The sequence below is a fragment of the Caloenas nicobarica genome, chromosome 2 (assembly GCF_036013445.1).
Source record: "Caloenas nicobarica isolate bCalNic1 chromosome 2, bCalNic1.hap1, whole genome shotgun sequence".
In the NCBI taxonomy this organism is placed as follows: domain Eukaryota; kingdom Metazoa; phylum Chordata; class Aves; order Columbiformes; family Columbidae; genus Caloenas; species Caloenas nicobarica.
This window is the reverse complement of record NC_088246.1, coordinates 69,570,489-69,592,764: the sequence shown is the minus strand read 5'-3', so window position 1 is coordinate 69,592,764 and position 22,276 is coordinate 69,570,489. Positions and strand designations below refer to the sequence as shown.

General features: G+C 42.6%; 1 protein-coding gene across 3 annotated transcripts in view; it reads left to right on the top strand.

Moving 5' to 3' along the window:
• Window positions 1-22,276, top strand: part of RNF144B (ring finger protein 144B) — a 101,210-nt gene that overhangs the window by 45,231 nt on the left and 33,703 nt on the right. For 2 of the 3 annotated variants that reach the window (XM_065627145.1, XM_065627144.1), the window contains exon 2: window positions 19,670-19,858. In XM_065627145.1, coding sequence (XP_065483217.1) covers window positions 19,727-19,858 — 132 coding nt within the window. In that variant the 5' untranslated portion in view covers window positions 19,670-19,726. Of the gene's footprint in view, window positions 1-2,546; window positions 2,749-19,669; window positions 19,859-22,276 lie in introns of those variants that run through there. The other variant, XM_065627143.1, reaches the window with a different exon arrangement.

The window sequence follows — 22,276 nt, the reverse complement described above, 5'->3', positions numbered from 1 at the left end:
ATGGCAGTGGAAAGAATCATCAGTATTGATGATCTCAAGTCCTTGTAGCCTGAGCTCTTACACAATGCCATGTCACCTTCAGCTCCTCTTTGCTGTGGAGATCCTGGATGAGCACAGAAGTACGGGCAAATACAGAAGTGAAGATGGAAGCAGGGGGAATATCCAGCTGTCCACAGAGCATCAGGATGTGATTGTCCTGTATGTAAATTTGGGGACCACAGTTTAGCATTTGATACTCTGGAAGTGGAGTGCTTGGATTGGGCACATCTTAGCATTTTCCAGAAAATTACATGTCTTGAGAAATAGTCATGATGTTTCTCACCAATTTTGTGATGTTTAAGGGAAATGAATTTTACTGTAAGCAGTTTTGCACATTTGTGCAGTCACATTATAATTTTCATGCATAGAGATACATAATATGAAACTGGATAAAAATATCATGTGATGTTTGCAGCTGAAGTTTCCAGAATTTATCTGCATTTTAATGGACTAATCTAGTTTCCTTAATTCAAAAGAACAGCCTCCCTAGATACAAGCTCGCCTTATCATGTATCTGAAGGAAGGATGATTAGCCTTTATTTGTGGTTGTTTCTCTTGACTCGTGGAGGCTACTGCAGTGAAGCTTGTTTTTGTTTTATTGTGCCAGGAAGGAGTAAGTACCAAATGAGATGCTACTTTTACTACTTTGGTACTGGCAGGTGCCCTGCTCTGCTTCTGGACCTACTGCCCTGCCATTTTCCTTACACTTGCATGAGTGACTTGTCTTCCTTCCTCCTCCCTGTCTTACCACTCTCCTCCTGGAGAGAATTTTGCCTTTGCAGTTCAAGTGCTGTGGTGCTGAGCACAGGAGCTGAGAGCAGGAACGTTTTTCTTGCTGCACTTCATCTGTGGTCTGGCAAACACCTGGGTGATGGAGGCAAAGGTAGCAGCTGCAGGAAGAAAATATAGGAGCTGGAACAGAGGGAGAAGAAAGGGAAGGTAGTGAAAAAAAGACAGGGGTAGAGGCTTGAGCTTTTTCATACTGGAACAGAAGATGAAGGATAAAAATCTAACCAGTGAGGGAGAATCCTGTTATAACCATGGAGTCTGACACAGAATTCCACATTTTCACTACTGCTGCGCAGCCAAAAAAATAGCTCTGAGCCCCAGTTGTTTCTTGAGTATTGGCTGGGATTGGTCACTGCTGAGCACAAAAGTCTACTACTGCTGGGAAATGCTCTACTAGCTCAAGTGGCAATATCTGTGATGTGGCTCTAGGTTGCCTAATCCTATTGTAATCCTATTAATGAATACTGTAGGGATCAACATGATGCCATGTGTTGGAATGGCTATATTTTTTCTGGTGATTATTCCCTCCCTCCCCAGATACACAATTATATAAAACACACAGTGTCAAATAGATTGATGAAGTCTGTACTTATTTCAAGGGGAAAAGAGTATGTGATGATAATTCAAGCAAAGTGTAATGCTTAAGTGCAAGGAGGCTGAATTAAAGTTGCACAAGTTTTCTGCCTTTTCCTTAAATTAATCTGATGCAGTATAATTGTGTGAAAATAACTAAAAGCTCAGCTGTGAGCTTCTGTACATCCTGGAAGAAATGCCTATACATCGGTCTTCACAGAAAAGCACTGAAGGCAAAATTCCAGCGATAATTGCATAAAGTAGAAAGTAAACCTATTTCATCATCAAGAGAAAATTATAGATTACCATCTATACTTGTTTCTCCCTCTGTTTTTCTGCACCCCCTGCACTCCAATGTATCTGTACATCTTATCTGTGGGTGTGGTACATTTCCTACTGCAGGAAAATTTCTTGAGGGTTTGGTGTCATGTGGCACAATAATACCTTTGCCTCCTGCTGGGCCGGTATGAATCACACCCATAGGTCTGGAGTACAGAACTGCAGAATTTCCAGCCTCTCTTACACACAAGCCCAGCTTAAAGAGTCAAAATTTACTATTGGCAGAATGAGCTGAGCACCATCATCACTGAGCACTCAGATTTGAAATTACATTGATACTTTACTTGTGAGTTTAGATTTTTTTTTTCTCCCTTCCCCTCCAACATGAAGAAATCGCTTTTCTTTTAGATGCCTTTTTTTTCACATGTGGAGATGAGCAGAAGCCAGCAGTGCTTCAGACATCATCTGCCGGTAGGGCAGCTGCTACACAAACTGGTATCCTAAAACAGGTTAAATGGCAATTGGGAGGCTTTTTATGAGTGTCACATCTAATGCCTTGTCTCTTTCAGTTTTATCTTGTCAGGACTCCGATGGGAGTTATGATTAAAAGCAGCACAGATATCCCAATAAGAAAGTAGGGTATACGTTGGCTGGAAGCTGACAAGGTTTAAGTAATCACCTGCAGTTGAATTGAGACTCGGATGGGAAGTAGGAAGTGCTATGCTCAAGCTTCCTGTATAAATAAATGCAGCTTTCCCACAGCTACTGCATACAAGCTGTGACGTGCTTGTGCTTTTAAGATATAAAGGCAGCATGCTCTTAATAGCAGGGAGGGGGTGATTTATCAGAGTGGCAAAAGGGGCTGGGAGGCAAGTCCTGCTGCAGTCCTAAAAAGCGTGCAGTTGTCAGATACCCGCAGAAGGGGAAGGGCGTGCGAGAGCAATCTGCCTCTGCTCCGGGTTGCCAGCTCCAGGGGTTTGTGACATCGGGGTTCTTGGGAACGCTGGAGTCCGAGTGCAGCTACGGGAAAGTCACACAGCTGGCAGGGAATGCTACTCTCCTTTCAGGGTATGTTGGAATACAGCTTTCTGTCTGTGTTTGTTTGTTTTGGTTTTTTTTTTCCTTAAAAGCAAATGATACTCTGAAAACAACAGAAAGCCAGCATGTGCTTCTAATGGAAGCGAGTAGAAAAGGCTTAGTTAAAAAAGAAGGTAAGAACTAGAATGATTAAAGAGCTAAAATAAATGTTATTTGTGGTTTGGCTGAAACCGAACTGTGTGGTGCTTAGAGCTGGGGCAAAAGGAAATCTTGGAGCCCTGACTATTAAGGGCACAGAAAATTAAATAGACACCAAATGCTTCCCAAAAGGGTGAAATTACTTTTGCCAGTGTAACTTTTAAAGAAATGTCTTTGTGAAGTGTTTGAAAATGCTGCAGTATTAGGACTTTCTGTGTGGAAAACACTTGCTAAGATGGCATACTTTCAGTCATATATCTCTTTTAGTTTAAATACATGAACTCTGTTCATACTGAAAACACATCTGATTAAGCTGGAGGGAGCCTGAGTTTAAAATGCAGAGATTTCTTCCTGGTTTAAAGGCATTTCTTCTGCCACGGTCTTGTACAGCTGGTATCAGGAAGAAAAAATATTCTGATCTGTACTGTAAGTGTTAATGTACACTTCTAATCTGTTCAGGGTTTAAGGTTATGTGGTTTATGTAAGCACACACTAAATAAACAATGCATTTGTTTTCTAGTTTGCAATTTTAATTCTTTTACACTATAAACAGAAAATTGCATTTACTGGTATGTTTGCTCTGCTTTCTCAGTACAAAGCTGCTTTGGTAATGAAGATGTTTCAGTCTGGTTTATTATAAAGCTCTGTATTTTCTGTAATACAAAGGCACTCTTCTTCCTAACTGTTTATGGCAATATCAAATATCCTCCTTCAGAGAGCACTGTAAGAACTAAAACATTTAGGACAACTGTAGTTAATGAAGCCTTGCAAGGTGACTTCTCATCCTCTTGGTAAATAGACACAATGTTTTTAAGAAGTAAATTTTAGCTGAGATACAGGCTGTGACTGAAATACCCCCATGCAACTTTCCAACTGACTGTGAGCAGGGACAGCAACATGATATGTTTGGCTACCCTCAGCCTGAAGGGCAAGTGGTGTCAGTTAAGGGCAAGCGCTGGGTTTGGGATACCAGTATTTATGGAAACAGAAGTTTCAAAATCCTGTCCTTAAATATTTTCCGAAACAAATATATTGGCCTGATTCTTGTCCTGTTCAGACCTTGTCTGTGCCTGAATGTGAGTGGGTGTGCGGGTTGTTGTCATAGCATGAAAGTGGCTGAAACCCTTCACTCAGTGAACATAAGCTATGTTGGAAAAAATATGGCACATTGATAAGGGAATGGCTGGAGTTATGCTGCTGAAAGTAATGAATTAGATTATGGATTGAGAAGTGTGTTTGCAGAGTGTCTAAAGCTGTGGTAAAGGGAGAGTTATTCCTTCAAAATAAACTAGAGCTATTCCAGAGCCAAGCCAGTATGATAAGCATCAGACTCCTTTTCTTCCATGCATCTTACTGTCTGATGGGGATATTTAACACAAAGTGCTGTCTGCTCATACAACAATGCAGAAACCTCCCTATACTTCATGTAAGAATAGCATCTGGCAACCTGGTAGAGTTTCTGTTCCCCATGCTGAACTAGATCTTGCATGCTCTTCACTGATAGTCACGGTCTTCTTTCCCACAGATGGTGACATTTTGGTGATTTTGTTTGTGTGGTGGTATACCCTGGAGAAAAGTTAATTATATAAATAGCAAACAATATGGAGTTGTTTCTCTCTAGCTAGGTTCTTGGATTATACTATATTCTCTAAATGCTTCATAAACTTTGTAGAAATAAATAAACAGCATGGAAGTGGTTATCTGGCCTTTCCCTTCTGGTGGAGGAGGAAAGTATGTACTTGTCCTTATTATCATCTTAAGTTTAAAATGCAACCGTGAGAAACAGCAAGTCACTTTACAGCAAAACAAGCAACGCTAGTACTTAACCTCGTTCCCAGTTCGTTAGTGTGCCTCTGATAATATCTGTGGTATGAGTCTGAGCCCTGTGCCTGCAATCCACCCTGTCCAGACTCTTCAGTGACTTTTAGTGGGGAGACCCAATGGAGTGTATTACTTTGATGTCTAGCTTAAAAAACCTGCTATAGACTTGCTGTCCCTCTCCTTGACTGGGGAGTTTTCTTGAATCTGTCTGAAACTACACAGTGCCTATAGATTGTATGTATTAGATCCATAAATCTCTCCTGGGTGAGTAGAACTGTGACATCTGAGAACATAATTACAGCTCTGGGCCCATGGATGTGACAAGCACATGTGAACAAAATCCTGTGGCAGGCTGCCAGTGCCACTGTGAACTGAGGCCATCGGACCTCCTTGCACATGCCAAAGCAGACATTGCTGTCAGCTTCATGAGGCTGAAAATGGTTCTGGATCTGTCCTCTTCCTCCCCGTGCTTACCGGGGGGTGGGTATAATCACCACCTCCAGCTTCCCTGTGCCAAAGCCCAGCCCCGTGTAATGCACTTCACAAATTCTCTTCATTACCCAACAGCTAGGAATAACCTTGCATTCATTCCATCTCAAAATTAATCTTCTTTTTGTTTGTGAAGGGGAACATTGGACAAAACAAAAAAGAACAGATCCAGAGGGAAAGACGGCAATGATACTAAGCTCAGCCTCCAGCATTTCGTATTTCTGCTGAAGCACAGCTGAGCTCCAGTGCTAGACTCTGAGCCTTCTTGCTTGACAGAGAGAAGTACAGGTCTGAGGGCCATTGTACACTGCAAATTTACTCAGTCTTGGACAAATATTTACAGAGATGCTTGTGCCAAATAACTTTGTGCTGATCAGTAAGAAAATGGTCTTCAGTAATCTCTCTGTGTCCCTTGTAAATGGTTTCGGCTCAGTGGGAACTGGGTGGGCATTAGATTCATAAAGTAGATCATTGCTAGCAGATACTGAAACACTCATAAAAAAAAAATAGATAGGATCTCATCCTTCACTTCCTACTGAAGTGGGACTTTTCCAACTCCTTGTCTTCCAGGGAGGAGCAGAGGTGCTGAATGGAAATTTCGAGGCTTAAGAGCATGACTAGGTTAACTGCATTGCAAACACACTTTGAAATAAAAGATGTAGCTATATAAAACACATTTTGTTGATGCAGTTTCCTAGATCTCTTTGTATGTGTTGACACTTGGACACAATGACATATGTATTCCCCATTTCTGGTTCCTCTTATTCTATTTTAGTAAAGAAAAAATACTGTGGGTTGCCCAAGAGCCGGGTGTTTTTTCCTGTATTTCTAGGGGAATCTGCTCAGCCTCCAAGGGAAAATCCATAATCTGTAATGAGAAATGCCATCAGTTTACCTGAGGCTTTGAACGTCCTTGGTGCCTGCAAGTACCTTTTTGACTTCGGTAGAGTGTGAGGTACTTGACTTGACCCACAAGCATCCATGTGCCATGTGTTTCCAAGTGGGTCAGTATCTCTGGAGTCCCAAAGCTGGTCAACCCCAGGCACGGTGCTTTGGGACATGTGAATCTGACTTCTGTGACAGAACAGTTAACCTCCCTCAAGTAAGGCAGTGTCAGACATGCTGTCGTCAAGGAACTGTTTGTGTAAAAAAAAAAACAAAACAAAAAAAAAACAAAAAAAAAACCAAAAAGTTTATATAAAACCTAATGAGAAATTCTTTACCTATCTGACAGACCTCAAAGACTGTAAATAAGGGCAACTGAATGAGTCAGAGTGGGACTATTGTGTGGCTCCAGAACTGGGACTTGATAAGGTATATTTTTTTGGTCTTGGTTTGGAGCTGTTACCAGTGAGGATGATGAAGACGTGCTGTTCATGAGAACTATAGCCAGTGTATTACTGTGGAAAAGTCCAGCTTGTGCATGGAGGTTCCTACATGCTAGAACACATCCCCTGCACAGGGTTTCTTCCTATGCATTGGAGCTTGTTGTAGACACAACCATCATGGGGAGTTGTTCTACATGCTTTTTCTCTGAAGGAGAGATGAGGGATGCCAGTTAGGAGGCAGAGTGCAGAATTACTTTTTACTAGAAGGAAAAAAATACCATTTTACTGCTATGCTCATGTTTCTTTCTTTTAGTTGATAATGTCAGTATTTGTGTCTGTTGCAAGCTTTTCTGCCTTTTGCATTGCTGTAATAATGAGGAGAGGAGGGAAAATATAAGATGCGAGTCATTACTCAAAGAGTGGACGCTGTCTGGGTGGAAGCTTTATTTCTGTTTGGTTATACAGACTATTGTATCTTCATACTGCAAGGGAGTAAATGTGCAGAACTGAAAACTTTTATGTGCTCTGTATGTTTGCAAAGGAAAACCATTGCAACAGAAGAGCTGTATCTTTGTGTTCAGGGACTGATATGGGTCCTTCAAGGCTAACTCTACTTATGCTTTTATGTACTACATGTTGCTGTGGCTTGGGAGTGAATTCCTTGCTCCTATAGATATATAGACACAAATCAGTCAAAACTGAGTGCTCTAAACCCCTATGTACATAGAAGGAAAAACACATTTCATGACAGCTAGTATATAGGCTAATCATATGCATGCAAAGAAAATTCCAGGATTAAGTAGAAGCTGTGACGTACAGGCTGACACTGGTTATGTCTGAGAAGTATTAATAGATAGGAAAGTTCGTGTGTTCTGCCTGTGCTTAATTTTGGAAGCTTTCTGATGGGTGGAGGTGGGGAGATGGTGAAGGAAAACAAACTGGTATTCCCCCCCTTTAAAAAATAAGGTTACATGTATGTAGTCAGTGGGGAGAACTATCTGGTCCTGTGGGCTATTTACCATTGCACTCACTTGAAGCTTTTTCACAGCAGCGGGCACTCAGCTAACCACTGATCCTGGAACCCTTCCCAATAGAGATTACCCATTATACGGCTAAGATAACATCCAAGGGGCCAGCAATAACTTGCTTGCTGAAGTTTTGCACAATGGAGAGAATGCGGATTTGCACCCTCCTGACATTCTCACAGTTGCACTGATGGGTTCAGCGGTGGGGCATCTCCATCAGAGTCTCCAGAGAGGATTTGTAGGAAATGCAATCATGCCCTTTGCCTGGTGTGGCGTGAAAGCCACACACACACACACACATATATAATTTAGCTGATACTACTTTAAGGACACGTGTTTTTTGGATTGGTCAATGTTTTTATTGCAAATACCCAAGCAGTGTACATGACTTGACCAGTTTCAACCCTCTTGTTGACTTTTAGCTTCCCACATTTTGGGAGGACGGGCCAACAAATGAAGGAAACATGCAGCTGTGGGGAGAGGAGTAGAGAAGGAGTTGAAAATTCTTGCCATAGCTCCTTCTCGTAATTCCTTAACAATTAGGACAAAATGCCTATTTGAGGGGCATTAGTTGCCATGGTCATAATTAAAAGACCAGCTAGCAGAAAGATATCTTTAGAGAGGTTTCTGTAAGATTGTCACCCTATAGTATAGTAAGTCTATGAGTTCCTTCAGTGCTGTGTTCTACATACTCATTTCTGAGTGTTTGGGAGGTGGGGCAGCTTCTTTCCACTTAGTTGCTTCTCTTTGCACACATAAGCAGGTCCATTTGAGCCACTGGAGATGCTCCCACTGGCAGAGCTTCGACTTCATGGCTAAGATCGTGTAGAGACTAGCCAGTTCTTAGCAGATACTAAGGCTCTCGAGGCTGCAATCTTGTATGTTTACAGGTTGCTGTTCTCCTTAGAAATTATTTCTGTAATGAAGGTTGAAATTTGGAATTGAAGTGAGGGAATGATGAATGCAAACCTCTAACTGCATTTGATATACACTTCTGGTTTATTTTATGTCTTGTGGTAGCATCTGGATTTCTAATTAGTTGCGTTGAGCTCCTGAGAAACTGTGTTCTCTGCGCTTGACACTGTACAGGCAAAAATCTTCCTGTGAGTACTTAGAGCCTGAAACAGAGAGACAAAAAGTGGATGTGCAGAGTCAGGTGGGAGAGGGAAGGGCAGCAATGGGACAACATTGTGTCGTGTGATAGACAGTGTCATCAACTGAGCTGCTGCAAAGCTTTTTGTCTCAAGTTTAAGAGAATGTTGTATTTGTCTTCCATAGTTAATAAGATGCAGAGCAAAATAGATTATGCTCTGTTAAAATATTATTTATGAAAGTGGGAATATATAGGTGACTTTAAAATACATAGCTGTAAAAATTAGTCAAGAGCATAAGACTAATTGTAATTGAAGATGTTATTGTTATTCCAGCATGGTTTGCAAGTCCTGTTCAGTAGCATGTATGTGAAACCTATCAGAGGTTAGAGATGCCCCATGTTCACACCCTCATTGATGGAGCAGGCACCATGGGGCCCCTCTGCGCTGGGGCAACAGGCAATGTGGAAGGAATTGCCTGCAGCAGAATTCCCCACAGGAGCTGACTCCCAGCATGCTGGGCTCATTGTTCTTCCCAGGCACAGGCTGGAAAAGAGGGAGAGCAAGCACGGATTTTGAGAGAACAAGCAGAGAGAAGCTCAGTCAGAAGGTTGTTGCTGGAGGTTGTTTCTCTTCTTCGCCTCTGTAGATGTGGCCAGAGCTGGGACTCGTTCAGTGCTCTGTCCTCTCCTTGTCTCTGGTTGCAGCTGACTTTGGTAGGGCTCATTGAGGAACTGGCAGAGGAGTGGTTTAGGGACACACTCCAACTAGTTCAATAACCAGTCATGGGAAGCAGTAGTGGTTACTTCAGTAAACGCACGCGTTTGGTTTCAAAACAACCTGCTTGTGTCCAGGCCCAAACCTCTGCTATTGCTTCTTAGTGACTGTATTGGTTCTTCTCAAACTCCAGTATAGTCAGGAGCTATTAATGTTGTTTTCTTAATGGAAAAAGACTATATGAGTGATAGTACTTCCCCAAGGTCTGATCTTCAGATTGGACTCTCAGTCTTTGATTCACTGAATGCCATTGTATTAATATCTAAGACTCGAAAGTTAGCACTGGGTAGTGTGTGTCCCCCAACTGTCTAAGTCCTTGAGATGTATTTGGATCAAGGGCAGTTTTCAATGTTTTACCTGTTTTATCTTTGTTATCTTGAACAGCATGTTTCTTCTATAATAATGGGCAGCATATTTAGCTGTAAGATTAGATAAGGGCAAATTAAAACATTATACTTATTAGTTTTATTCACTGAGCAGTTATACAAAAATGAACTTATTATTAGATTCCCGTTGATGTAAATCAAAAGTTGTTCGAGAGTGCTGTTCAATGCTTGTAGTGAACAAAGACTGTAGGACCATAATCTTGCAAGTTTGCAGTTTTCTTGGCCTGACAAAATTAAATGACAGAGATGTTAAAAGTATCATCTTATTGCAAGCACTGAAAGAAACATTTCTTTGATCATCCCTTCTAAAAATAAATACCGAAATAGGTGTCTGTTGTGGGGTGGGTTGTTTGGTTGGTTTTCGAGATGGTGTTCAATAATTTTTTTTTTTTAGCATATGGTGTTTTTGCAGAATTCAGCGGAGGATCAATTTCTTTGTTTCAGTCAGCTGAGTTGTTCTTTGGCTTCTGGCAAACTCTGCATGCTTCCCTTGGCCCTAAGAAGTTTCTTGCTGTCATTGTCAAGGCCTGGCTTTGTGTCACGTCTCCACTTGCCTTGACCTGCTTGCCTTGCACTCAGGACGCTGCTTGCTCCAGACACAGCTTTGGCTGCTCTGAAAAAGGAGGCATTTCCAGGCAGAGGTGCCTGACAGCCCAGTTAGTTTCTTCTTAGAAGAAGAGTACATAATAGGAACAAAAAGTTGGTCCCTCTGTCAAAATAAAGTTCCATTGCTTTCACTTTAACAATGCACGTTTACAAATACATTTTAAAAATCCTTGATGTTAGAACAGGCCAATGTCACAAATATCTTCTGAGAACGCCCTATCTAAACTGTAAACATTCCAGCTCAAGGAGTTAACGTATCCCAAGGTTTTGTTATCCGTTTAACAAAAATAAACATTTTTTCTGTGTCAAAGGCAAATTGTTACATCTGACTTCCTATTCCTGTTTCAGCTGAGACAGCTTGCCAAGTTGTCAACCCGTTTGACCTCCCAAAAGCTCAATTCCTTTTTACTTACCATGCTACAGTTACCAAAAGCCTTCATGCGATCAGAAAGGAAGACCTATCATTTGCTTTTGTCATTAACGTCATGAAGAGTGTGTTTTTATTTAATAATGGTATATTAGCTGTTGTCAACAGGAAGTTAAAAGTAAAGTGCATCAAGCTAGTTTGGGTAGAAATTCCCTGTAGCTTAACGTTGACAGATGTTGCAGAGTGTCATTAGGAATAGGGGGTGTTATTTAGATAAGCTTTAGAGTCTCATCTTACTCAGGTAACCAATACTTAGAATTCCACATTGTATAATTTTGGTGTTTCGATGTGTTTTAGAAATATCCAGAAATGTTTGATGGCAAAATACACAAGTTCTGTTGTCCAGCTTCCATTTGCCTGTTTCATTGTGGTTTGTGCTGATCAAATTTCTTTAGCTCTGTGACTGCCAGGGTGAACATAAAACTTTCGGGGAATCCTGCTACTGATGGCCTGTGGGACCGGATGCGTGACCATAGCCTGCTGCCTGTGGCCGGCACCATCACGCTGCCCAGGAGTAGTAAGTTTGATGTAAGTTGGGTACACTTGGGTCGTCTCAAACTTGATGCCCACAGGCCTGCCCAGGACTCATGTCCAGTCGGTCTGGTGCAGGGAGCTATGGTTTTCCAGCCTGCCAGTATAGACAGAGTTGTATCCTGAACTTTGATATGTCCTGGTTCAAACACAGTTCCAGCAGAGCTGTGATGGGTGAAAGTGTTGGCTTCTGTGATATGGTGGTCTGACCTCATTCCACGCAGAAGGGCTGTCTCCTGTCCTCATGGATTCAATAAATATTGCCATTGTGGCTCCTGTCAGTATTGGAAAGAGGCAAAGACCGTGTTTTGATTGTGCATTTCAGTTTAGTAACAGGCTGCATTACTTATTTTTTGGTTTTTATATTTTTATCTTTAAATGATCAGAAAGTGCTTTTCCTAGCTGCCTGTCAGCTGGAAGTAGCAGCATTTATTTCACCATTAGCTGTTAGATTCCTATTTCTTTGGCTCCCCAGGGTTTTAGGAATGGAAGGGGGAAAAGCCCATTTTTTTCCCCCTTGCTTGTTCTAAAGCAGTATTGCAAGGAAATGTAAAGGATTCCCACAACTGCAAAGAGTCAGATCTGTTTTGGACAAAAAAAGTGATTCGTTATATTCAGTTAATATCTATCATCTTCTTGCAAAAAAACTGCCTGAGGACATATTAATATAGGGTAGCTAGAAGTTACTGTGAAGAACTGGTGTTCTAAAATCTCAAAGTTGTTCATACCTCACAGTATTACAGTAGAGATGCAGTGTTACCCAACAAGTGTGCCTTCGAAGACTTGTGGAGTATGGTGATTTACATGTGCTCTAGTGACATTTTGATTTATTAGAATGATTGAAAATTATTGGGTGCATGTGAGAGTTGGAAGCTGTTTGATGTGTGTTTTAGGCATCCTAAAGTGCTGGTACAGAAATGCCTAGGAGGAAGCTGGATTATATTCTTAATTAATGTAGTCTGTCCCTTATGATTTTTTTTTCAAGAGGCTTCCCACTCACTACATTCCTTTCGAAGTATTTGATATATTTATTTTTTGGTTGCTAGCATGAAATGAAAATACTACATACAGCCAGTGCTGCTTGAACAGCAGCTCAAGGGCTCTTTTGGTCTCTCCTTTTTTTTTCCCCCCCCCATTCCAATGAAAACAAGTGAGAGAAATTGCCTTTGGTGTGTTCTCATGTACCAGACAGCTCGTTTACTTAGTCTGCTTGTTCTTTAAACAAGTTTTCTTAAAATAAAAATTTTATAGTGCAGAAAGCTGTCATGAAACATTATGCATCTGACTTTTCTTAAGCCCTGCTTAAAGATAACAGATACTGAAATACTTTTATTCTCTCTAATACTTGGGCTTGGTAGCATAGTATGGTAATCAAGAAATGGGTTTTCCTTGTACATGCGTGTGATCAAGTCATTGACTTGCTGTATTAAAGCACATATGTAATTCTGAATGTATTAAAAATTATTTAAAATTAGACCTATTCATTAATTAGTTCCTTTTTTTTTTGACACCACAGTTTCAGAAAATCTAAGTACTTGTTTAACTTGTTAATAATCTCATTGCAATAAAGCAAAATGTTCAGGCTTTGATACACAGGAACACTTAAACATATGATTAAATGTCCTTCTTGAAGATGAAGGCTTTCCTGCACTGGAGCTTTAATCATATGTTTTACATCCTTACTGAATTGCTGCTTGATAAGTAGTGCTGTATGGACTAGATAGGTAGCTCTGTGTAGGCAGTGCGTATCAAAAGAAGGAGAAATTAATGCATTGTGGTTTAGTGGTCAGTCCATTAGACCACAGAAGTACTAGTATGCTTGATTCAGACTGATTTTTTTGTGCAGAGCTGTTAGGATGAAAAAAGCTGTCTTAGAAATGACTTTTGAATAACGTTGTCTGGAGAGAGCTGGTACAGTTAAGGACTTGTAACCAAAACTGGTAATGATGGGTGATAGAAATGCGATTTTCCTGACAGCTGTCTTCACATGTCCTGTTTTTATAGCTCAGTTTATTTCTCCTGTGATCTGACCCCGTTGTCTTAGTACCACTGTTATATTTTTAAATCTTTTTATAATTATTCTTTTCCTCTGAGGGCCTGATTTTTAGCATTGGTTTTGAACACTTGCATTTTTCAGGTAGTCATCTTTTTCTGTTTTATGTTTAGGGGGTGGACCTTAGTTACAGGAAACAACAGAATCCTGAGCTGAACGATGCCAAAACAGGTTTTTGTATGGCACTGAAGTAATTTTGTAATGGGTGGAGTACTTTAAAAAATCTCTAGGGCATGAGAAACAATAACAGTACTTGCAAATCTTTCTTCAAGAAAGTTCAGTGAATAGCTGGTACACTAAATAGGAGCTTAGCAGAGGTGTTGTGAGTTCATTTTGATAAAATGGCTTTTGTAAAATGGGGAAGTGTTAGACCCATATGTGAGCTTAAACCTAAGCCCAACCTCTTTATGGTCCCATCATGTGAGTGTAAGTCCATGCCTGGGTGTTGGTTTGTGGCTGCTTGGGGGGTGCTGGGCTGGAGGGAACTGTTAGGGCTGACCCTGCCCCATGGGATGGGCTCAGGCACATGCCAGCCGGAGGGGAAAAACACATAAAAGACCCTTTTTATTCCATTAATGTTTCCTGGAGTCATGTGTCTCATGGTTGTACATTTTTGGTTTACTTCCTTTAAGCGCCAAATTCAGCTAAAAGCATACAGGTCTACTAACTTCAGCGGAATTGCTTGTAAACACAGGGTGTGAAGTAGCTTCTCCAAGAACTCTGTTGCTGTTGGATGCAGCATGTGAAAAATGAAAGGATGACTTATGGTGCTGAATATAATCCATTCATTCTCCTCCAGCTTCAGTGCATAAGGCTTTCATGATTTTAGGTGATGTTTCTAAGTAGTGAAAGTCACATTCAGACACATTTTTTTCAGCTAAGTACAGTGACTTGCTTGCAGGCACACAGACAATGTCCTCCTGATGTTGCAGCTCGGGAGACTGCCTGGCTTGTTTGCTCTATCACATACACAGAGTAACTTTTGTTCTTTGAGCCTGGTAATCTTGGTTTGAGGCACCTGGGCAGACTCAAGTGAACCTTTGTGTGATGGTGACAAGGATGTTACCTTGCAGCGCACACTCACAGGGCAAGTTTTGGCCCTACGCTGCATCAATTTTTAACACCTCAATGGAGCTGTGGTGGCTTGACCTTGGCTGGCTGCCAGTCACCCTCTTGCACTCCCACTTCAGGGAGTTAATAACTTTTACTTCAGGACACTAATATAAAGATTTGCAACAGGTATCTGTCTAGAAGCCAGCACAGCAGATATTTGCTGTTAGGAAGTCATTTTCAAAGCCAGACACTGATGGCTGTGGTGTCAGGAGGCCCTGAGGGCAGATGAGTACTGTATTCCTTCCTCCAGTGCTTTTGTTGCGTTTTTCATACTTTACTCAAAATCTCCACTGCTTTAATGTTAAGTGTTTCTGCTTGTACTTATCCCTCCCAACCCCCTGAGCCCTTTCGGCTGTGAGCATGCTCTAATGTTTTCTTGCTTATGGATAACGTTGAGGTATTGCAGTTCTACGCAGAAGCACGAAACCTTGTCACCTCCCAGAGACAAAGCAAAATTGTCCACAGGCAGATGATGAACAAAATGGAGACATTGACAGGTCTGAGTGCTCAAAAAACTGTGGTCCTGGTGACCGTGCAGTTTGAGCCCTTCTAGGACAGACCCACCCCATATAGCTCACTCACATTCATTGAGACTTTCTGGCCATGCCTTGTCTTATGGCATCAACGCCGTTCATGTCAGAGTCAGGGAAGGATGAGTCTTCCCAACAGTTCTTCTTCCTTATAAGCAGAGCAGCATACAATTTAAGGAAATACATCCCCTTTCCTGGAAATTCTGTGCAATGTAAAAAGACTATGATCTCTGTGTGTGCATGTATGTGGCCGATAAAAGTATGTAAAAAAACCTTGGATCTTTACAGTTCATGACTGTTTATGCAAACTGGGGCCAGTTTGACCATTCCTTGCCACCAATTTACGCTGGCACAGACATTATTATGTTCCTCTAACTCAGAGTGTCCCTGAGATGTGTTTATCTTTATTCCACAATGTCCCATGGAGCCCGTGTTGCTGTTCCGTCAAGGTTTTTGTGATACATTTCTTGCTTCATTTGGGATTCAATCCTAAATGGGTCATTTGTGTTTGTGAGCATGGCAGCAAAGATCTTAGTGATTAGATATGTATTATATTTATATGAGGGTCCATTTTTTTTCAGGGACTTTCAATTTACTTTTACTTCAGGTCATTTTTTATTAGTATAACCAAATATGGAATGGTCTTTTCCTCTTTGTCCCCAACTCATTCTTCAGTGACTGGCTCTTCCCCTGCACAACACATCCATCCAATGTGTTTTGTTTTCAACTTCAACCGTTGGCAACTAACTTGTAATTATAGTAGGAATTTTAATCCACTGTACAAAGAGCTAATGAATGTATAATTGACTAATGACAGTCCGTGGGACTGAGCCTGGTGAAGTGAAAGCCATAAAAATTTGGAGCAACTGAGGTGGAACTTCATGGATTCTCTGCAGCACATGGAAAAGTCAGTTATTAAAGTGGCAGAGATGGTTTGAGAGTTTGGGAGAGGACAGTGAGTCTTAAAGTATTGGGAAAGAACACGAGAAGGAGCAGATGACAGAGCAGGAGGAAGACATGTGTCTTTCTCTCCCCATTGTTTTCACCATCCCATCTGATCGGGAACGAACCCCCTTTGCAGGCCTGATTTCTCTTCAGAGCCCAGTTGCCACCGGGTGGGGCTACCCTTTTCTGTAACCATTAAATCTCTCCTCTGCGTGCTTCCCTTGGCAGCAGTAGCAGAAGTCGCAATCCCAGTGGGCAGAAGCAGAGACCAGCTGGTTAGGTTGCTGTGGGAAAAGGAGCAGGCCAAGTAGGCCATGCACCCGCTCTCTCTTTCACAGGCGGATTTTCGGGTACCAACAGGATGGCTTTGCCTGTGCCAGGCTGATGTGGAGGACCGCTTGTGAACAAGCTGGCCCCTTGGGGAGCGTGGAGGGAGCGCTGCTGCTGGTAGCCATGGTGCCTCCTTCAGGGGCTGTGCCAGAAAGCTGCACAGCTGCCTCCACAGCTCTGATCCTGTTTGCTTCGTTTGCTGAGCCCCACTGGGGTTAATGAGGCTGCAGTGAGGCGAGCCAGCCTGGGCTGTCTGGGGGCTGGATCCTCTGGTCTGCCAGGTTTGCTTGGTGTTGCCTGCTGGAGATTTCCACAGGTTACTCTGCTGGTTTTAGGGAGAACCTCAGCCCCACTCTGGCATCCTGGTGCGAGGAAGGAGAAGAGCAGAGGGAACAAGGAGCAAAACTGAATTTAACCTACAAAGTCTTCAAGGACAAGGGTGCCTGGAATATCATAATAAATCCCCACAGCCATCACGCTGTGGCATCTGGTCGCTACTAGGGCAGAGCGGTGTCTCGGGAGCCTACTATTCACTGTGGCAAACTCTCTTGCTGTCACACCAAGTGCCAGATTTAGGCCATCTAAAATTAGCCCCTAGCCTCAAACCTCAGTCATACAGCTGAGTCTTTCTACTGCTGCCTTAATAAAAGCATGCAGGGTTGCAACCCTTTCGGTTATAAAAATAACACTGACTTTGGAAACAGCGGTATCCATTTTATATCCATTCCCACATCCTGAAATATTCCTACCTGTTCTTCTGTACATCCCTCCTCTTACTGTTGCTACTTCTCACTGTGTAAATGAAGAAATGTCAGATCCTTGCAGTGTGGGGGTAAGCAGCTTACCTGAACAGATGCAGCTGCTGTTGAACAGCATACCCGAGCAGATGTGTTACAGTTCTCCTAAATACTGAGATAATGTCTAGTATGTAGTTTTAAATAACAGGTAGTTCTTGATCTGCCATAGCATTTACAGTGACTCATCGTTTTTCCCCCACCCCTTGCAGTAATTACGGAAGAGCATTGCAGTGCCTGACTCAGAGGGAGGCTTCCTTCCAAGGCTTCTGGCCGTGCTGGAACTCCAGCTCTGCAGCCGTATGGAGCGAATTGTGGGGGGCATCATGGTAGCAGGTGCAGACTATGCCAAGAATAATGCGGGCGCAGCATATGTTTTGAACTAGCGATAGCAAGCCATTAAAGACAGAGTTTGCTTTGGATTCGTGGACAGGAATTTGGTTGCCAGAATCTTGGCTGTGACTCTTGTGTCTCTAAAACTGAGTGTTTACAGGAAAGACACCCCAAGGGACACATCTGATGGCTTCTCTGTCAGGCTTGGCTAGGAAACTGTGATGTGTAAAAATTCAAAAGGGGTAAGTGTGCTCCCACCCCGATTTGTTGTGGTTTCGTGGCTTTTGAAGAGAAAAGGTCTTCCTGCAGACCCATGAGAACATGGGGCATGAGGCTCATGGGGCTCGGCTGTGGGTCGGGTTGTGTGGTGGGAGCTGTGGGGCGAAGTTTCACGTGGGCTGACCCCTTGAGCTCCATGAGCACCATTGCTTCTTCCTCTGGGGAGGAATTCAGCAGGTACTGCAAGCCAGCATGTGGTGTAGGCGCTGACTGGTTGCAGCTGGGCTGGCCGCTCTGGGAGCTGCAGAAGGGCAGCTGTGACGTGCTGCCAAATGCGACCTGACAGCCCTGCCATGAAGATGCTCAGGACTGTGGGGGAGGCAAGCAGGAGGAGACCAATGGGCTAGAATCTCCTGTTTGCCTTGTGAGATGTCAGATCTGACAGGCACATGGAGAGGTCTTGATCCTCTGTTGTCGTGTTCGTGCAGCTTTTTAGACTTAGTAGAGCTGCAGTCTGACTTGGAGCCAGCGCAAGCAGCTGCGTGCAGTCAGCCACCAGGTCTCTGCTTGTAACAAATGTGTTTGAAGGTCTTCTTTGCCATCAGCTAAGTCATCTGTCATCAGAAGCAGATCTGTGGAAGTTTGGTCAGGTTTCTTGGAAACGGGAATAGATTTTCCTGTGCCTTAGATGCTGCACCAAACCCCACTGTCTATTTTGAAGTGAATAAAATCTGCAAACTTGCTTTCTGTTGTTTTAGCTTAAGCATGAGGTTTGTCTTTTGGTTTTACTGTGCAAGAATAAGGGTCTTGAAATTTTTTATGGTTATGGTGCAGTGTTTTCAAATGCCTAGGTCAGAAAACATTATATGTGAGCGTGATCTTTCCGTTTGTTGCTTCTCAAAGGACAGAAGTTTCTTCCCCAAGCGCTGCTGCGACAGAACGTGTGGTGGAAACATGGCTGTTCTGCACATCTCCTTGTCAAAGTGCTAGTGCACTTAGTTCCTGGTTCACAAGCCTCAGTTAGATGCCTAAGAGACCTATGAAATAGATAGAAGAGCTGGATGCCCGTGAGTTGGATGGACAAAAGCTACAGACCTGAGCAGGCAGCTCTCCAATGTAGTCAAAGGAATGTGAAAGGGATGACTGCACATGGAATACTCTTACTTGCTTGGGTTTAAGCTCCAGCCCCATATGAAGTAGGACATGCAATATGAGACCCTTTCTTGGGTTTAGATGCCTTTGCTGCCCCTCTTGCAATGGACTGCTAGCTCCCTATCCCAGTGACAACTCATGAAGAAGGTGGAGTTCGTGTTACAGGCTAATAGTTTAAGTGCTTGCCTAGGAAGTGTGGATCTGTGCCTGCCGTCACCATGCACTGCCCAGGAGAGCTTCCTTGCCACCAGCCTGAGTGGAAAGTGGGAGTGAAGACACCCATTGAAACAGGGCGGGTGCAATGAAGACCAAAAGATTCATAGGGATGGGAGGGGTATGACTCTGAAACTCATTCAAGAGGGCACAGTGATATATGTACATATGAACACAGTTTACTTTTTTAATTAAGAATTCATTGTCCCCAGTCAGATCCCTGCTCCTAGGACTTTGGTGAGGGCTCTGACCACTATACTGTTGCATATAACATAAGTAATGTGTGAAGTTTGTTATTTGTTAGTTTGTTTTTAATATGTTGATAAGTGGCCTGACTGAGGTGCTTTGTGCCAGCAAGGTGAATATTCTCTGAGAACCCAACTCAGTTCAGGCCATTTGGGAAGGTGGCCTCTCAGGCACCTTCTTTATGAATTTTGAATGGCCTGAAGTGTGAGACTGGCACCAAGATGCCACAGTGGTACATTTGGATGTGCGGGTGCTTTTAATGGATCTGAGACGTAAATTCTCAGATCAATGAGAAGTATCTTCCTGGCTTGTGGGATGTTTCAGCTGTTGATTTTTCTTTTCAGGCTGAGTGAACCATTAATGAGCGAGTGGGCTGTGCTGGGAAGGCTTGTCCTAACACCATGACCGCTGACGAGTCAGAAGCTGGAGAGTTAGCTCTGGAGCCCCTGCTCACTTGCAAGCTATGTCTCTGTGACTATTCCATGGATCAGATGACCACGCTTCAAGAATGCAGCTGCATCTTTTGTACATCGGTAAGATCTAGCAGTGCATTTTCGTTACGGGAGCAGGATAATGGGAGACAGACAGATCTGCAAGATGGGGTTGCTTTTCCTGTACAAGAAGCATATGTTATCCCTGCTGATAGAGGATGCTTTCCTGAAAGAACATTTGGTGTTAGCCTATCTTGCCTTATTTAAAAGACTTCTCTGTCATTCTGCTTTTGAAAATTCCTAACTCTAACAGACATTCCCACAGCAAATAATAACAAATCCCAGTAGTAAATGGAAAAAAAGATGCATTTTAAGACCGTCAGAGAACATACAGAGTCTATGTGCAATCTCAGTATTTATTTTTTTTCTGAAGCAAAATCAGGAAACATCATAGGATAGCCCTGAGGTTTTGTTTCCATGTTACCATTTTCTGAGTATTCTAGAGACCTTTTAAGTCTTTTATGTAATTTTTAAGGGCAGTCAGAAAACCTAAACAAAAATGAACCTTGACCTATTGAACCTTTGCATCTGCAGTCTGTGCTGCGGAGATGTTGCCCAGGTCATGCATTACCTATAGCTGTCAAGTGAGGACTTTCTGTCCTGCAAGTTCAGATCAAATAAAGCTGGTGGAAATGATAAAGGTGGAGGTTGAGTGAGGTGATAAAAGCCCTACAGATATTAGTAGTCTTCTGGTCTCTTTGTCAGCATGGGAAAATAGACCCAGTTTCTCTGGCGATAGTGACTTTGATGTACCTTACTAATGGATTTTTGGAAACAGGTCAGAAGCCACTGGAGGGATGTTGGTTTTTTTTATACTACAGAATAAATGTACTTTTTTTTAAACAACAAATTGTGGTTAAGCATCAAGCAAGTACATTTAAGTTTTGCCCTTAATTGTTTGAACTCGTGGAAGAAATCTGATTTGTGAAGCCAGCTTGAGTGAGAGTATATTCACTTACTCTGAATTCAGGGTAGCTTAAATGGGATAGGAGTCTAGCTGCGTGTTTAAAGAAACTAGGGTAAGATTGATTAATATGTATTTTCAGCCTGAATTCATGAAGTTTGTTTTCCATACCAACTTCCACAAAACATTTTTGTATTGGAGTTTGTAACAAAAGTTTTAAGAGAACATAAATAACAGGTAGGTATGAAGATATTGCTTTAAATTACAAACATTTGGAGAAGTCAATACCTTTACAGTGGTCCCACTCTTCTCCAAGAATTCAGTGACTCTGATTTATTATCATTAATGGCACATTGACCTCAGTGTTAGCTGGGCAGAGTAACCCCTTCACCCTTGGGGAAGGGAGGATTGCTGAGGACTCTGCCAGGCAGGGCCGGGCTCTCCACTCCTTCAGGGCACTGGCCAAAGGGAGAGGTCAGTGATGGCTGAGGTTGTTGCTGTCCCCACTTGTCACCTGTTGGTGCTGCAGCTGCCACCCCATAGATACACCCCTTACCTGGCTGGTAGTGGGAAGAGCATCTGCTCTGAGCTTGGCTCTCGAGTGCTATGGAGAGCACAGTCAGTGTTGTTTGGCATCTTTGCAAACTTTGCTGACTTTGTCTAAACCAAGTGCCAGCCATGGGTGAGTGCTGAATGCAGCTGGGAGAAGCCTTCAGACATGCTCTATTTATTTCAGTGGGCGTAATACGTCTTGATTGTGCGTATGCTCCATGTCTACCCTTTATCTTGCTCTCGTTGGCTGTGTCTGAACACCCTCCCAATGGAGGTGTCTGGGCTGATGCAACAGAGACACGTACGTCTTCCAACCTATAATGAAGGGCACTCTGGAAACTTCTAACCTGCCTGTATGTCTTGAATCCAGAGTTGTTTTTGGGGGGCCACATGAGTTGCACATTTGGGCAGCCTCCGACGAGCAGCATCAGAAGCACCTTGCCTCAGGGTGCCTTGTTGCTGGGGTTTGCGTGGGGGTTTGCTTGGGGCACAGCCTGCAGCAGCTGCACTGCTGTGCAATGTCCTAAATTTCCTCCCACCCATGCCAGGGCTTCTAGATACCCTCGCGCTACCCTTCAGTCAGATACTGGGCTAAGAATGTCAACTGTGAGCTATGGGATTGAGCACATATCAGTTTTTCAGCTAGCAGTGCTTTCAGCTTATACCTTATTCTTATTTTCTATCACTAAAGTTACCTACATAGATCCAAGAGTAGTACTAAATTTGAAATAGAAAAGGGGTAGACATGGACACAATAGGTTCTGCTCTACTTTATTTTTTTGTTCTATTTACATGTGTGAGGTCTGTCTTTTTTTTCGAATTGTGATAGTGATTCTGCATCTATGACTTTTTAAATTTCCTTTTCACTTGTAGCCTGTAAACCCAAGGAATTTATGAGTTAGAGTTGTGTACAGCCATTTTTTCAGCGTAGAAACTCTTATTAAACATTGTACCTCATAAAAACTGTATTCTAGCCAAAGTAAGTAAACTGTGTTTAAGAAGGT